This window comes from Physeter macrocephalus, chromosome 10, assembly GCF_002837175.3.
Source record: "Physeter macrocephalus isolate SW-GA chromosome 10, ASM283717v5, whole genome shotgun sequence".
Lineage (NCBI taxonomy): Eukaryota > Metazoa > Chordata > Mammalia > Artiodactyla > Physeteridae > Physeter > Physeter macrocephalus.
This window is the reverse complement of record NC_041223.1, coordinates 44951677-44969822: the sequence shown is the minus strand read 5'-3', so window position 1 is coordinate 44969822 and position 18146 is coordinate 44951677. Positions and strand designations below refer to the sequence as shown.

At 36.3% G+C, this 18146-nt stretch overlaps 2 protein-coding genes across 3 annotated transcripts in view; one reads left to right on the top strand and one right to left on the bottom strand.

Moving 5' to 3' along the window:
- Positions 1-10989: 10989 nt before the first annotated feature.
- The window catches only part of ZUP1 (zinc finger containing ubiquitin peptidase 1), a 44176-nt gene continuing 37019 nt past the window's right edge, over positions 10990-18146 (bottom strand). The window contains exons 11-12 of the transcript XR_008618367.1: positions 13854-13947; positions 10990-11068 (exon numbers count right to left, since the gene is read on the bottom strand). The gene's annotated coding sequence lies outside the window, so the exon portion shown is untranslated. The remainder of the gene's footprint in view (positions 11069-13853; positions 13948-18146) is intronic.
- RSPH4A (radial spoke head component 4A) overlaps positions 11051-18146 on the top strand; it is a 15891-nt gene continuing 8795 nt past the window's right edge. For both annotated transcript variants that reach the window (XM_007119771.1, XM_007119772.2), the window contains exons 1-2: positions 11051-11727; positions 14160-14394. In XM_007119771.1, coding sequence (XP_007119833.1) covers positions 11051-11727; positions 14160-14394 — 912 coding nt within the window. The remainder of the gene's footprint in view (positions 11728-14159; positions 14395-18146) is intronic.

Here is an 18146-nt window from a genome sequence, read left to right as displayed (position 1 = left end):
TTCATATATGACTTTTTATGTTTAGTTTCTCCCTATTCTTTATTTTTTGTTTTTTTAAATCATGAAAAGGTGTTGGATATTATAAAATACTTTTTCTCTATTGAGATGATCATGAGGTTTTCTTCCCTTTGTTCTGTAAATGCGGTATAACATTAATTAATTGATATATGTTGACCCATCTTTGTATCCCAGAAGTAAATTCTACTTGATCATGGTGCATAATCCTTTTAATATGTTGCTGGTTTGTTTTAAGGGTTGTATTAAGAACTAATATTACATGATAGATGTAGTTGGCCAAGTATGGTGCCTGGCATTTAGTAAAACATATTTAAGTTCTCAAATCTCTTCATTTATTTTAAGGTTTTGTTCCCTAAAGAAATGTTATAATTTAATGGTAGTGGTTGTTGGAAGTCTAACTGATAATGAAGTGGACTATAACCCTATTTTCAGTCTCACTACATCCTAAATTTGTTTCTTAGCTGATAACTGTAAAAGGAAAGTGAAGTATCAAAGCCTATGGAGAACTAACAGATATTTAGCTGGCTTGAGAACAGACTGAAGTAAGTTGGAGAAGAGATTAAAGTGGGTTGGAGGAACTTTTTGCCCTCATAGTGCTATTTCTTACCCAGTTGTTGTTGATGTGCTTGTCCCACTAGGTACCATCGGAGACTGGAAACATCACTTGACCATGGAGCAAAATGAAACATTTGACAGAGTATTCCAAAGGAAGATGAAATATTTTCCCTTGAATTTCATCTGGGACATAAATGAGGAGTAGAATCAATGCAAAAGAATCATAAAAATCTACTAAAGTTGTGGGCATATTTTAATATATATTTTAATACATACTTCTCATGCTAATGTTGATTATAAAACTTTATTATTAAACAAAATTAGTGAACAGTGCTTACATTTGTTGCCATGAGTTTTGCAAACACTTTGAAATTTCAAACATTAAAATGATTTGGGAGATTCTCTGCATTAGTAGCCTGTAAGATAAAGGGAAAAACAGAAAGCATGCAGCATGAATTGTAAATCCCTTGAGACAGTTTTCTGTAGTGTGTACTTTTCCTTTATCTACAAATAAATTTGGGATTAAAAAGTAAAAATCCTTTCATCCTTCTAAGTGAACTTTATTCTTTAGTTTTAACCAACGTGAATGTCAAAATAAATAGAGAACTCACATGAAACACATGCATCTATTTAATAATTTACCAGATCACAAAGTTTACATGAAAGAGCAGAGGTTCAAAGGTGAAATAATCATCTAATGGTTCTATCATTTAACTATTGGTTGAAAAAATACTTTTATCCATAACATCTCAGTCACTAAACTAATTCCATATGTATTTACTGGTTAAATAATTTAAGATAAAATCATTTTGAATAACTAGAAAAATATAAGTGAATCTGATCATAATTCCCAAATGGGGAAAAACTTGTGAAGCATAAATCAATGGAAGACACTTAAAGGAAAAAATTAGTAAACTTACAATCATCAACAACTCAAGGCACCACTATCCACAGCAATCAACAAAGGAAAGAACTCAATATTTATGTACAGTGTACATTACTGAGGATGCATGAATTACAACCACATTGAAAACGTACACAAATCTCAGAAATGTACTATTGAGTGGAAAAAAGGCTAGACACTTACTGCATGAAACAGTACATAAGATAAAAAAATAGGTTAAAATAATCTATGGGTTTAGAAAAAGAGAAGTTACCTATAGGAGTGGTATAGTAACTGGTAAGGCAAATGACAGAATTCCTGTGGTCTTGGTAATACTCTGTTTCTTCATCTTAGTGCTGGTTCCATAGGTGTGGTCACTTTGTGAATATTTATCAGGCTGTGTGCATGTGATTAGTGATTTTCAATGTATTTTGTCATATATTAATAAAACTGGTGAAACATAAATAATAAACATAATTACAATGATGTCATTATAAATAAACAGCCTTTCAGAGTATGTATGGCCATACTTCAATATTTTACTTTTTATTACCAGTACATGCTCATTTTGAAGAAACAAGAAAAGAAAAGTAGATTTGAATGTCATGCTTTTAAGGCACAGTGGAGAATGGATTACTTTTATTGAAGAATAGGTAAAGCATCGTGTTTATTACACAATGACACTATAGCTAAGCTAAAAGAATACGAAATGCATTAATGTAACCACACTAAGCAGTAATCACAATACTCCCAACTCAGAGGAAAGAAATGGACAGAAAAAATATAAAATTTTAAACAGAATATTTCATCTCAACAAAATCGCTTCACAAAAATAAAAGTAAAAACTGAGGCTGCAATCAAAATAAATATGCAGTGATTCATTTGTTAGCCAAGCAAAATAAGTTATTTATTGATGTTGCGTTGATTAGAGTTTGAGTAAAGCATCTAAAGAAACATGTCTATAGAAAATAAACATACCTAAGACTGTAAACTATCTCCCAACATCCGTGAGTCTCCCCTTGTTTTTAGTAGACATATATTACAAAGAATTATTATAAATTATAATCTATTTTGAATAAATTATAATAGAAAAGCTGTGGAAACTTTTTTCTTTCTTGTTATATAAACACATAATATTTGGGCCGCAAAACTAAAACAATTACTGGCCCATTACCGAAAAGTTTGCCTATGCCTCGTATTAGGCTCATGTCTTCTTTTTTATTTAAACAGTACAATCTGTACTACCTTTATTTATTTTAATATTTAAAGTGTCCCAGAATTTGTCAGTTGCAATAAGTCCAAGTTGGCTCTGGTGTGCTTTTGACATGTTTCCAGTATTCTTTCAGTTCCTTCTGATATAGGAAGATGTTCTAGGCTCATTTGTACTTTCCTTGCCCCTCCACTGCAATCAGTCATTGATTGTGACTGATTTAGGTATGCTTTAGGTATGCTCATTGCTCTGACTTCTCATTGCTTCCAGGTCCCTCAGCAGACAGACCTAGGTAATATAACATGGTACAATTTCATGTGATGATATGATGTGCTCCCAATTACTTCAATTCTTTGAGATCCAAAATGACAAAATGAAAAAAATGAATTGATTACTTGGAGTGAAGAAGAGGAACAAATTACAACATCACAATTATACAGGTCTTTCTAAAACGTTTCTCCATTTCACCTTTAGTTAAAATTTGGGGCAGACCATTATTGGAATAGGGCATCCCCTCCAACAGCTTAGGAAACTAAAACTTCACTGATCACTAAAAAGTTCCAAGGAAACAAAAAGTTAGTAGCATTCTTAGTTGCAGATGTACCATATCATTTTTTTTTTTTTTTTGGTATAGAAATGAGGAAACTAAGACAATTCCTTTAATTGTAGATGTGGCACTGTCTTTTTCACTCTCATGTTATTACAGACTTGTCTAAAGAGAGATCTCAAGCATCTCTAAAGGCCCCTAAAGCATTCAATTCAATGAAAATTCCTGCTATGAAATCAGAAATTACTGGGTGAGCTATTCACCTTTGTAAGTGTTCTAATCTCTTTGATTTCTACTTTTAGGGTTGTCATTCTCACAAAATGTATTAGTGCCTTAATTCACGAACATTAGGTAAAACAAGAGATAAGATGAACATTTCCAAGCATAAATTACCCTCAGATTAAACCCTATTTCCTTATCAGTGCTGATTTGGACATTGAAGGGATAAAAGATCTCCCCTGGAATAAAATTCTGTGTTTAGTGGAAACCTGAAAATCATTATCAAAGAGAAGCTTATGTAAGCATGATGACTGAGGAATGAGGAAATGTCCAAAAGAGATGTTAGGACAGATCTGCGACAAATTTCAGTTATTGTTGAATTCAGAAAAAATGGGCTGGGAGTGTGATAATTACAACTATGTTTCTATTTCTCAATATTGCTTTGGCTATTTGAGGTCTTTTGCTGTTTGATGCAAATCTTAAGATTATGTGTTCTAGTTTTGTGAGAAATGGCTTTGGTAATTTGATAGGGATTGCATTGCATCTGTAGATTGCTTCGGGTAGTATGGACATTTTAAAGATACTGATTTTTATAACCCATGAGCACGGTCTATTGCTCCCTTTTATCTGTCTTCAATCTCTTCCCTTAATGTCTTATAGTTTTCAGAGTACAGTTCTTTCACCTTCTTCATTAAATTTATTCCTAGGTATTTTATTATTTTTGATGAAATTGTAAATGAGATTGTTTTTCTTCACTTTTCTTGATTATTCATTATTAGTGTATAAAATGCAACCGCTTTCTGTATATTAATTTTGTATTCTGCAACATTACTGAATTTATTTATTAGTCTAACAGTTTTTTGGAGTTTTGGAGTTTTCTAAGTATAATATAATATCCTCTGAAAAAAGTGAAAGTTTTACTTCTTCCCTTCCAATTTGAATGACTTTTATTTATTTTACTTGCCTAATTGTATGGCTAGGACTTCCAATACTGTGTTGACTAAAAGTACCAAGAGTGGGCATTCTAGTCTCATTCCTGATGATAAAGCTTCTGTAATGTCTACTTTAAAAAAAAAGATAAACAAATTGGAAGGGCATCACTTAGGATGGACAACCCTGGGTGTTTTTGAAAAAATAATTTAAATATCAGTGATTTTATAAGACGCTTGGTACATTCCACAGCCATAGCCACTTTTACATAGGATGGTGCAAATAAAGACATGAAAAATAAATATCAGCCCTGTGAGATAGGTAAAAAGATCTTACTAACCTTATTTCATGCCCAAGGAAGTCACTGCTGTAGCTTTCAAATACATCTTGCTGTGTGTTGGATAGTTGCCAAAGTTAAGTTAAGTATGACTACTGGTTACATGCAGTTCTCTTTAGTATACCCAACAGTTTTGACTCTTGCTGTTCCTGGAATAAATGGATATCATTTTCCTAATGTCAGCAAAATCTTACCCAATTTATTTATCCAAACTGTGTTACCTTCTGACACCCTAGAACAATACTCATTGGCAAAGACGAACTCTTCAGGGGATATTTCTTTCTCAACAACAAATTGATCCCTATCATCCTTAAAGTTATATCAGAAGTGGATTTTGCTTCTTCAGTGAACCTGTAACAGTGAGTAGTAAAAGGGTAGACTTAGAGCTCTTTCAAATCTCACCCCCTCTTTAGCATACAAATGAATTTACTTTTTCATCAGTTTTATATTTTTCCTTCTCTTTTTTTGAACTTCAGTGCAAGAATAAGAGAGATACAAAAGATGTCCTTTACACAATCACTTCCTCCATATTAATCAAGGAGATGCAAACAATATATATTTTGCCAATACCCACATCCCACATGAATCTACCCCATATCCCACTCTTTTTCTCTTGTTTCTATGATACACCAACACTTATAATTCTCTCTCTCCTGAAACTGTGCAAGACAGACTAAACATAATAAACAGCAAAAACAGAATGATGTTCAGTGTTTGTGTGGGCTGGCTGACACTCTTGTCTCTTTTCTCAGCATCCGGATTTTCTGGAATTGGTTTTTCAAGTCTGTGTGTGTGTGTGTGTGTGTGTGTGTGTGTGTGTGTGTGTGGTATTGTGGGGTGTCAGGAGGGATGTGATAGTGACTCACATTTTCATCTTTGCTTTTCTCTTCAACTACCCTCCCAAACTTATGACTTTTGCATTGTCCATGTTCTTCAGTATAAATCCTTCCTTACCACATTCCACAGACTAGTTTCTCCAAGGCTTTTCCTGGAAAATTTGTGTACTAGTGTCATAATCACTCTCCACCTACCTCTGTTGAAACGGTATTTGATGGCTTATCAGCCAGTCTGTTCTAACTCAGTTCTCATTCGTAGAAATTGACTGGATTTCAGCTTGAGTGAGGAAACTCTGGCAGGTTAGGGCTTAATTGGATCTTTTAACTGGGAGTCAAATGACATCCCATGAAGCCTTCTCTGGAGGTTGAGATAAAACATTCATGGAAACCAAGACAGTGCTTTATCACTTATTTTTTTGATTCTGAATTTTTAGTGTGAATGTTTGGATTGTTAAATGCAGATTTTCGATCACAAAGGAATTTGGGAGTTTACTAGAACTGGCTTAATAAACAAATAGAGCCAATATAACATCAGATTATCAAAGTAATGTCAACCTTGTATGATAAAAGACAGATTCCATCAAAAACAGGGCAGTCTCCCAGAAACAGTTAGTTAGGGGGAGGCAGATGAAGGAGAGAGGCTGAGGCAACCCACCGCGAGGTCAGGCGGCCATTGGGTGGGTGCCCTGGCCTCGACGCCTCCGCCCTGTGTGGCGGCGAGCAAGCTCCCCACCCACTCTGCTGGCTATGGTGCCCCCTCTCACCAATGTGTCTGCTGGGATCCCCAGCAGCAAAGTGAAATACTCAAAGCTCTCCAGCACTGATGATGGACACATTAACTGTCAGAAGGAAACTTTACCTGCCAAAGCGAGCTTCAATCGAAAAAAACGTCCAGGTGTCCTGAGATCTCGAAGTTCAAGAAAAGCCCTACTAACATTCCTTATAAGGCCACTGCCTGCGCCTCCTTACAGTTTTTGACTGGTGTTTTTCCCATTATTACGGGCTGCCTCCTGCTGGCAGGTTACATCAGCAAAGTTGGCGCCAACCGAGCCTTTCCAGTTCTGACTGTTGGCATCCTGGTGTTCCTCCCCAGATTTTACCACCCGATCATCGCATACAGAGCATACGGAGGCTGCCAGGGCTACTCCTACCGTGCTTTTCTGGACTGTGATGACTAGGCCCCGCCGCAGCCAGAAGAGTCACAGATGGGGGTGAGCAGAGTTTAAGGCATTTGGAAGATGCTGTGGAAATTGATGCCTCAGGATTAAGGAATTCTGCTGTTTTGCAAATGCTTGGCAATACTATGCATTTTTGCATAGTTGCAAACTATGCATTTTTGCATGGATTTTATAAATCCATCCCCAAAATGTTAACTGAGTTTACAATTAGCCAAATAGGAAGCTAGGAGAGGATGTGATCTATTTTTATTTTTCTGGCCCTTGCACAAGCCCATGACAAATTTTTCCACTTGGATATGTATGAGGAGGAATAGCAATGCTAATTGTATGAGGAAGTGAAAAGTTACTATGCAGAAGAAAATGTTGTTGCCACCACCTATTTAGAGCTGAACAATTCTTTTAAATAGTCCTCATCGATAATTTTATCTTGTGGCAAATGGAAAAATGCAGTACATTATGTTAAATTTCTTATTACCAAGTAATTTATTTGAAAAGTTTCTGAGTATCTTATCCCCCACACTTATCTCTAGCTTTGATTCTATGGATGATCTTGGTAAAATCAAATATCAATTTAGGAAAAATAAAAAGAACACTACAGCTGTGTTGTATGGAGGCCCCATGAGCTCTAGAGTCAGGCAGAACTCATTTAAAATCCCAGATGCAAACTTTCCAGCTGTATAACCTTGGACAAGTTACTTTAATACTCTGAGATAGAGTTGGGGACCATAATTCCTACAGTTTGGGGTTCCAGTAGGGGTCAAATAAAATATTCTATATCAACAACATAGCACATATGTGTTTTCAAAAGTGTTAATTTCTCACTGTAAAATAGGGTTCTATAGAAGACTGCACATAAAATTAACTAAGTCATAAATGAATTACATCCATTCACCTCAAGCTAACATAAGAGAGCTGGTCACCCAAGAGAACTAGACTGTTAATCTGTAAAGTTATCAATTTAAATCAGGACACAGGGTTACTTTTTATTTGTATGAGCTTCCTCTTGATTCCTATACAGGAATAGGGCAGATCCAGGCTTTGTGGTGCCTAAAGCTTATATAATTTGGAGGGGGTCTCTTAAGAAAAAGAATGCAAATTTATGAATGCAAAATTAAGTAAAGGGCATGGCAAGGGGCCTATACAAGTGTGGGGTCTTGAAGCATGCTATCTACAAGAAACCCACTTTAAATATAAAAACACATATAGAATAAAGTAAATGGATGGGCAAAAATACACCATGCTAACACTCATTAAAAGAAACTAGGGGTGGCTATATTAATTTCAGACAAAGGCAACTTCAGAACAAGGGAAGTTACCGGAGATAAAGAAGGTCATTACATAATGATAAGGGATCAGTTCTCCAAGAAGACATAACAATCATTAACGGCTACACACCTAAAAACAGAGGGTCAAAATACATGAGGCAAATACTGATAAAGCTGCAGGGATAAATAAATGAATCCACTATTGTAGTTGGAGACTTCAACACATTTCTATCAGAATGGACAGATCCAGCAAGGAGAAAATCAATAAGTACATAGTTGAACTCAACAATACCATCAATCAACTGGCTGTAATTCACATCTATAGACTACTTCATCCAACAATAACAGAATACACTTTCTGCTCATATGGAACATTCACCAAGATAGGCCACATTCTGGGCCATAAAAACACTTCAACAAATTTAAAGGATAAAGAAAATAAACATTAAAATCATACAATGACTGCTCTCAGACCACAATGGAATTAAACTATAAATCAATAACAGAAAAATAGCTGAAAAAAATCTCAAAATATTTTGAAATAAATGAAAATGAAATTGTAACATCAAAATTTGTGGGATACAGCAAAATCAATACTTAGAGGAAAATTTATAGAATTGAATTCATATATCAGAAAAGAAGAAAGATCTAAATCACCTAAGCTTCAATCGTCTAAGCTTCCACCTCAAGGCACTAGAAGAAAAAGAGCAAATTAAATCCAAAGTAAGCAAAAGAAGGAAATAATATAAATTAGAGCAGAAATTAATGAAATGGAAAACAGAAAATCACCAAAACCAAAAGCTGGTTCTACGAAAAAGTCAGTGATTAATAAGCCTCTAGCCAGGCTAAGAAAAAGAAAAAAAGGAGAGAAGATGCAATTACTAAATCAAAAATTAAAGATGTAACATCACTAGAGATCCCATGGACATTAAAAGGATAATAAAAGATACTATGAACAAGTCTATGCTCGTAAATTTGATAACCTAGATAAAATGGACCAATTCCTTGAAAAACACAGTCTGCCAAAACACACACACACATATATAGGCATATATATGAGGAAATAGAATCAATAATTAATAATCTTTGAAAACAGGCTCAGATGGGTTCACAGGTGAATTTGATCAATTCTCAACAATCTCTTCTAGAAAATAGAAGCAGGTGAAATACTTCCTAATTCATTCTATGAAGCCAGAATTACTCTAATAACAAAACCAGACAAAGACATTGCAGAAAAGAAAACTACAGACTAATATCTCTCATGAATATAGATGCAAAAAACTGTTCCTTATCATGCCTTTCTTCTGGTCCTACCACCCTGCTCTGGCTTGTCAGTCCAAGAAAAAAGCCTCCATCATATCTTGTCAGCTTCAAGGGTGGAAAAAAATAGAACTATGATGGGGAAAAAATGCCATCCCCCCTTCAACCCTTGTATCAATTACAAAAAATCTCCAATTTATAATTCCAGTTTACCTTTCATTTTGTTTTTCCGAGTCTTATTCCAAGAGTTCTAATCTGAGAGTCTGACTTCAAGGAGTCCCTGAAACAGAAGAAATTGCATGCAACATTTTGTGTGTGCACACCCATGTGTATTTTGGGAAGCGTAAATATCCACAGCTTTGAACAAATGACTGGAGTTCTGTGCTTCTCCCACCAAATTGGGGGTGGGAGGTAAGTATGATGCTCTTTCATGAAATTAGAATTTATGACCAACATGTTGCTAATTGGAAGTTATATCAAGTATTAATTGGTTTATTTTAAAAGAGAGAGAGAGATACAGAACAAATTAACATTAAAGACTTTAATTAGGGAATTCCCTGGTGGTCCAGTGGTTAGGACTCCTCTGCTCTCACTGCCGATGGTCAGGGAACTAAAAATCCCACAAGCCACGCGGCCAAAAAATTTTTTTAAAATTGTAATCTTAAAAAAAAGACTTTAATTTACAGTTTTTAGTCAAGGGCAGATATGGTTCCATCCTCTATACCTTCTTTATGTTGGAAATGGAATAATATTAATTAATAGTCATGATCTTAAATATTGCAAAATTATGAATTCACATTCATATTATCAAATAAAGCTTACACTATACTAATATAGCTTTAGGGTTAATTTGAATTTCAATTATTAGGAAACAGGTAACCCATGAATTGTCTATTTATATAGGGTAAGCTTCTGCACTGCCTTCTCCTTGAAGGTAATTTTCTGCCTACTCATCTGGCAGATTCCACATGAGGGAGAAGAGCAAAAATCAGGACTTCCTTGTTTATTGTTCAAAAGTTGCCCAAGTTTGGTTGGCACAGATGAGACACCTTTGCCCTCTAAGTGAGTCTTGGACTCTGATGTTCTGCACACTAGAGTCTCATTGTCACCTGCACCTCAACATTACCAAGGTCTCCCTCTCTCTCCCTCTCTCTCTCTCTCTCTCTCTCTCTCTCTCTCTTGGACTCTGATGTTCTGCACACTAGAGTCTCATTGTCACCTGCACCTCAACATTACCAAGGTCTCCCTCTCTCTCCCTCTCTCTCTCTCTCTCTCTCTCTCTCTCTCTCTCTCTCTCTCTCTCTCTCTCTCACACACACACACACACACACACACACACACACACACACACACACACACACACAAGCTCTGTAAATGTATTGTCCCTCCACTAATGCAGGACTCACTCCTCAACGTGCAACTTGAATCAAACTATCAGACCCTGAAAATCATCCCGCCGGGTCGCGGCTCCTCCTCTCTGCGTCGGACCAGTTCTCAGGTTTCCAACCGCGACTGATGGACTGCAGATTGGATTGGCTGAGCTAGGTAGAGGAGCAGAGGCTCCACCAAATCACAGATCTAGGATTTTCATCTTTCTTGGTCTCCTCCCTAGAATCCTGGCAACAGATGTGCGTTATTTCTCTTAGGGGAACCCTGCCTGGGGTTGCTATGGAGATAGGACGCTGCGACTTACAGAGCAACTAGGACCCAGAAATCGCCTAGCAGACCTAAGCAAAGCCACTGCCTTGCGTTGCCTCCTTCCATATCTGCACGCCCCCTTCATCCAGAACTTTTTTTCTCTTGACTCCTTCCATGGAAGACTCGACCCCCCTGAAACAAAAAATAGAACACCAAGAACTTGGGGAAACAGAGCGGCCGTGGGAAGAAATGGTAACAACCTCCCAAGATCCTGAACCCGGGTTATCCGAGGCCTCCGAGTCGGAGCAGAGGCCGGAAACTGGACCCCAGCCCAGGAGCAGCCCTCCTGGGATCCCCCAATCTGGAGCCAGCACGCCTGTGGATGACCTCGTAGGACCAGGTGTGTCATCTCCACCTTCCCCATCTCAGGAGCCCTCTTCCACCCCTCCTCCCCTGGCTCTGGCCGTGCAGGACCTTATGGCACCATGGCAGTCACACAAGACCACTCGTGTGATTTCTGAAGCTGGGACACCTCACTGTGACCATCTGGAACAATCACCTGATAAAGGAGAATCAACTCCTCATCAAACATGCCAATCAGAGGGAAACACTTTTCATCAATCTCAGCAAGCCAAATGTCACCTGTATGGACCGAGGGATGTGAGCTACAACAACTCTAAACGGAAAGAGCTGAGATTTGACATGTTTCAAGAAGAAGACTCAAACAGTAACTATGATCTGGATCGGCCTGAGTCTGGGGCTTCTGAAGTGGCCCCCAGTATGCTTGAGATTGCCATTCAGAATGCTAAGGCTTACCTACTAAAGTCCAGTAGCAAGTCGGGCTTAAATCTGTAAGTCTTGGAGGAAGGGGGTTGGGGGAGAAATTTGGCAAAGGAACGGGGGTATGAGTATCTCTGTGTGGGGATGTGTTTCTGTGGGTGAATGGAAATATATCTGAAAAGTCTGTATGAGTGAGAGAGTGACTTAATAACTCTTTGTATCATAGGACTCAAAATAGGTCACTGGTGGAGATTCTTCTAGCTTCTTTAAAGACCCTAGGTGCACAGAAATAAAATCTAGGAATTATGGAGTCTGGGCTTTGAAAGAAACCATAAAGATAGTGAAGTCCAAGCATCTCTCCAAGATGCTTGTAAAAAAGGACTGTCTACCAAAATCTAAGCATTCTAACTAAGTGCTTATATGGCTTGGTTTTAAGTCCCCACCCAGGCCAGTGCTAGGGTGATAAATTACCTGCGTTAACCTGGAACTGTCCTGATTGAGCACTGAAAGTTCTGCATCCTGAGAAACCTCTCAGTCCTAGGCAAACCAGGAGAATTGGTCGCTATACAGGTCACCCAAAAATACATGCCATTTTATCCAGATCTCTTAAAATGTGGTGATCAATGGCCCAGGAATGTTCTGACCATCCCATTATAGCTGAAATTCAGATCTTATCGTTGAGTATAGATTTCTAGAGATTCTTGCTGCCAGGGTTACATAACAATAGAGTCAACAGAATTTTAGGGCTAGAAGGGACTTGAGAAAACATCTAATACAATCCACTTGTTTTTTAAGTGAGGGGACTAAGTCATGGAAAAATTAATTTGCTCAAGGTTTCTCTGGCTCACAGCACTCACTGACTCTTACCTTTCCCTCACGATGCTTTAGCCACATGGCCTCTTCATTTCCCATGCTGCTGGCTCTGCCTGAAAGGCTTCTGCCCTAAGTCTTTCTAAGTCTTTGCCTGGCTGGCTTCTCATCTTTTAGAAGTCAACTTCCACAGAACTCTATTATAACTGCCTGTTCTTTCCTTCATAGCACGTAAGGCCATTTATAATTGTACATAGACTTATAGGCTTATATTTAATGTCTGACTCTCCCACTAAAGTGCAGGCCTTCAGAGTGCAGGGACCATGTGAGTTTTGTACACCACTATATACTTAATGCCTAGCACAGTGCTATCAGCTATTTACTGAATAAAGAATGAATTAATGAATGGAAGTACAGGAAACACAGCCCGGACCTTTTGAATCTAGTTAATCCACCACGTAATTTGCTGAGATGCCTCCTGATTAATCAGCAAACATTAAATGAATGCCCATTCAATATACAGTATGTGGCAAATGTTTGTAGCTATTACTTGGCTTTTAAAAATGTGAGGTATAATTTTAAAGTCTGAAGAATAAGAAACCAATGAATATTTGATGCAAGAAATCTTCACAAAACCCAAACTAAAATATTATTTATAAATTACTGTTTTTAACTACAATTTACTTAAGTTTCAGGGATGTGATTTGCTGCTTAGCAGTGGATTCTATTTGAATTACTGATATAAACTTCTTGTCAAAATTCCCTGGGTTAAATAACAAGCATGAATTTACAAACTTTGATAAAATGCCAAAAGAGCTCATTATAAACACTTGAAAGTTCAAAATTTAAAACTGAATACAAAACAAAAAACGGGAAAATTTCGTTTACTGAATGATTTTGTAACTGACATTACTTAAATAGCTAAATTTAATTTAATTTCCAAATATTAAGTCTCTGAGGTAACAAATGAATACCTTCCATAATAGTCACTATTATTTTCTAAGTGCTTTAGAGCCTGTAGTTAAAAATGGCTTTTAGTAAAGGACAACTTTAACTCCATCTCCTATATGCAGACCTTATTTGACAGCCATGAAATCTGTTTTTTTGTTGTTGCAATTAAAACAATATTTGCCTAAAATACAAAATTTCACATTGTTGAATAAAAAGCCTACAGAAAATAATTGCTTGCTTCTTTTTTGCCAGTCATAACATTTCTGTTCATTTATAAAAATAGCAATATTTTGAGAAAGAATATGATATTCTTCATATATAATATTTGTAAACTGGCCTGCACATTGGTTGTCCATATAATCTACATATTTTTCTTTGACATTCTTAAGATCCGTTAGATAGATACAGATATTAAAGAAAAAATAAAATAACTAACCTGGCGGTCCAGTGGTTAAGACTTCGCCTTCCAATGCAGGGTGTGCGGGTTCAATCCCTGGTCAGGGAGCTAAGATCCCATAAGCCACGCAGCACTGCCAAAAAAAAAAAGAAAAGAGAAGTTGCTTTGATTTATTTTATGCTCAAAGTTTTTCTTGGCAGTGGTAGAAGTTACTGTGTTTTTCCACTAAAAATCTCTAAAGTCTTCGAGTTCTTGAAGTTTCCTAAAAACCCACTGAGAATGCATGAAATGTTTTCCAAATGCTTTTGACAGGGTTATTATCTGGAATTTTCTCTTTTTGGGTAGATATGATCATCTTTCTGAAATGCTGACCAAGGTCTTAGATAAGCGTCCTGAAAATGCTGTGGACATCATTGAAAATGTTAGCCAAGATGTGAAGATGGAACATTTTAGTAAAAAACTGGATACACTCCAAAATGAGAATGAGATGCTTCCAACCTATGAAATAGCAGAGAAGCAAAAAGCTCTTTTTCTCCAGGGAAATTTAGAAGGAGCTGAACAAGAAATGGAAGATGAAATAGTAAGTCACTCCTGTAAATTTGAATAGGTCAACCTTACGGTTTTGAGGTGAGTGGGGTGTGGCTTTAAATTCATATCCACTGCCTTTTATAGCTTACTAAATAGTATTGCAGCATCATTTCACACCACTCATTTCCTTGGTTAGAGTTTCTTATGTTTTCACACAGTGTTTTAGTATTTCAGAGGCTTAGCTGTTTTATGTTTGTAGGGTTAAACTGCTTGATATCAGAAAAAATGTTTTCTTCATCTTTTATATTCTCCAAAGTACCTGGTACAGATCTGAGTGTGTAGCTGTTTCTTATTAAATATTTGCTGAATGAATGAATAAATGTCACATAATTTAAAGTTAGGCTTTAAATCAAGTTGCATATTTTCCCCTTTAATTTACTGGAAAAATTAAAAGAACTTCTAATGTCATTTGCATTCTCTTCCAAGGCTACTTCTTCATATTGTGTCTTGACAGTATATATATTATGTCAATGAGACATAATAGAAGAGGAGAGAAATAAAGTATTTCTTTTAATCCCCATAGATAAATTGCCGAAAATATTTACAAAGTTGGTGACAGAGATAAAAAGGTATCATTTGAGACTAAAATCAGCTGTATTACTGAAATTTTACCTCCAAATATTTCAAATCAGTATACGCTACTGTTTCCTAAATGCCTGCATATTTGCAATTTATTCTACTGAGTAATTTATACTGTACATCTACTGAGCTTCTATGTTCTGTTACCATTAGACTATTTAAAACTGTCCTCATACTTGCAAATTTGATGTTTGGAGTAACATATGTTCAGAAAAGGACATAGAGTTCAGTCAAAGAAAGAGGAGGAGTAGGGATATGCACAATAGGTATACCCTCTAGAGCTCCTTAGCTGTTATAGGGAGACACAAATTGACACAGTGAGATATAGAATACTCAGAAGGAACAAGTGATAGGTGTCAAGGATTTGATATTGGCTGACCTTTTCTAAAACTATCTTACTCCAAACACTTGATTATGTAGCCACATATAGTATTGACAAGTCTGGCGGCAAACAGCATGTGGGGATCAAACAGAAGGCAGGCACTCTCATGCAGGAGTTTATCAAAGAAGGTTAGACTCCAGTATGAGAATAGGACACTGCACTATCTATAGGCACAGTATTACAAGGCAGGGATCTGCGTCCTGAACTAGGTTTGGGATGAGAATACAGATAAGCTGTTTTGATCTTGGAACCTGAGCCTCTTCACCAGATTCCATCAATTCCTCCTAATAAAGAGTAGGATTGGTTTTAGAGAAAGGATGAACCAAGTCATCAGATGAAGATAAAAAGTTTGACCTCAGAGAGTAGAAAGATTCAGGAACAGGAAGACAGGTAGCTCTTGGAACTCTGTCCCAGACTGATATGTTTAGAGTATTAATATTTCTATTCCTGTCTTTGATCACACCAGAATTCCTGTTCTTAGTCTTCAGCATTCATTTATTCCTTCACCCACTGATTTGCAAACATACCCACTGCATGCTACGTACTGAGATATACACATAAAAAAGACTTTTCTAACTTTACGTTGGTCACAGTCTAGTGAAAGAGGTAAAAAAAAATTGTAAAGTTATTTGACTACTTCAGTAATAGAGATATGGTGGAAAAAACAGGGGCTTTCAAATTAGATCTGAATTTGAATCCTAGTTCAATCACTTATTCCCTGTGTGACTCTAAATGACTAAACCTTTCCAAGCCTCAGGGATAATCACATGGCAACAACTTGAGGGGTAGAGGTCCTATATATAAAGGATCTGGCAGATCCTAGAAACTTAATGAATAGTAGCAGTTACTACTGCGTTGTTTTGACAAGCTATGAGCAACTAACTCTGCTATTAGGATCTGGGCAATGCTTTGTAATGGCGGTGATATTTCATTTGGATCATGAAGGATAAGTAGAAGTTCACCAGGTGAAGACTATAAGGCATAAAATTCTGGGCCAAAAGCACAATAAAATGTCAGGAAAGATTATTTAGCATTTGGGAAACTGACTTCAGATTTGAGGGATTTTGAGTGAAGGAAATGAAGCAAGCAAGGTGCTCTAAAGCTAGACTGCTCACTGTGTATTGATAAGAAATTGATCTCTTGCGTACAGTGGGAAATTAATAGAGGCTTTTAGTAGAGAAAGCATGGTCTGACTTATGGTTTAGGAACATAACTTTGGTAGTAATGTGGAGCAGAATGAAAGAAGAAGGGTTTGAATGGGGACAAGGAAGACAGTATTAGAAGACTTCTGTGACAGGACAAGTCTCCAGGTGGAGACTAGCATGTTAAAGAGCAGGGAATAATGCCAACAGCTTTTTAGGTGGTGGAATCAATAGGACTTTAACTAAATATGAGAGTCACGGGAGTCAGAGGAGGCAAAGATGACTGAACTTTCTAGTTCGGGAAACTGAGTGATGGTGATATCTTTGGAAAATATTCAGATTGAAAGTTCTCGTAGTTGGCTAGGAATAAGGGTGTGAAATGTAGGAGAAAAGTCAGAGTGAGAGAAGTAGACTTTAAAAACCACATATTACTTGGGTTGGTGTGGGTGAAATCTTCTAAGCATAAAGTGCTGAGTGATGAGATGACTGAAATTTTGAGGACACCAAAATTTAGGCCTCAATTCATTAAAAAGACTAAGAAGAAATAGTTATAGAGGACAGAGTAGGATCGAGTGCGTGGTGCAATAGATCCCAAAGAAACAGTCTTACAATCAGATGAGATTAGGATTGAAAAAAGTCATTATGCTTATTTTGACACTCTATTTTTCAACTCAAGTTATAATACAAATAAGAGCAGATCATGTGTAAGAATAGCAAAGTGCCCTTAATTTCTCAGGGTCTAAAAGTTGTCTTGCCAAGTTATCCCTAGCTCAGTTAAGGTTATTTTCTACTTTCTCAAAAATGTTTTTCTAGAGTTCACTTGAGACTCTGTTTTTATTTTCCTGTATTTCTTTTTTGGAATTATTTCTGCTTTTCTCATTTTAAACCCCAAATTATTTATCATAAGTAGAAGCAAGCATCTGACTAAATTATGTCTTCAAATGTAGTCATGCCTGAGCATTTATCTTATTATACATTCTTTTTATTTATCCTGTATATTACACCCATATTGATTTTTATTTACCCTATATCTTACCATATCCATATTATAAATATTTTAGTAAATGTATGATAATATATACAAACATATATAAACATATATTTATAAATTTTTTTTTCTAAATATCTGTAGGTAGGTTTTGCTATACTTATTTATTTATTTGGCAAATATGGCATTTCATTTTTTTAATTTAATTTTATTTTTTTTATTACAGAAGGTTATTGGTTATTTTATACATATTACTGTATGCTATATTTTATTATTTCAAGATAGTAAAGGGGCCACTTAAATATTTCTTACAAGGAGAGGATGTTGGACTTTTTTTTTTCCATGATAGGTTATTACAAGATATTGAATATAGTTCCCTGTGTTATACAGTAAATCCTTGTTGCTTACCTATTTTATGTATAATAGTTTGTATCTGTTAATCCCATACTTTTAATTTATCCCTCCCCTCCCTTTCCCCTTTGGTAACCATAAATTTGTTTTCTGTGTCTGTGAGTCTGTTTTCTGTTTCTGTTTTTTTTTTCTTTTTTAAAAATATCTTTATTGGAGTATAATTGCTTTACAATGGTGTGTTAGTTTCTGCTTTATAACAAAGTGAATCAGTTATACATATACATATATTCCCATATCTCTTC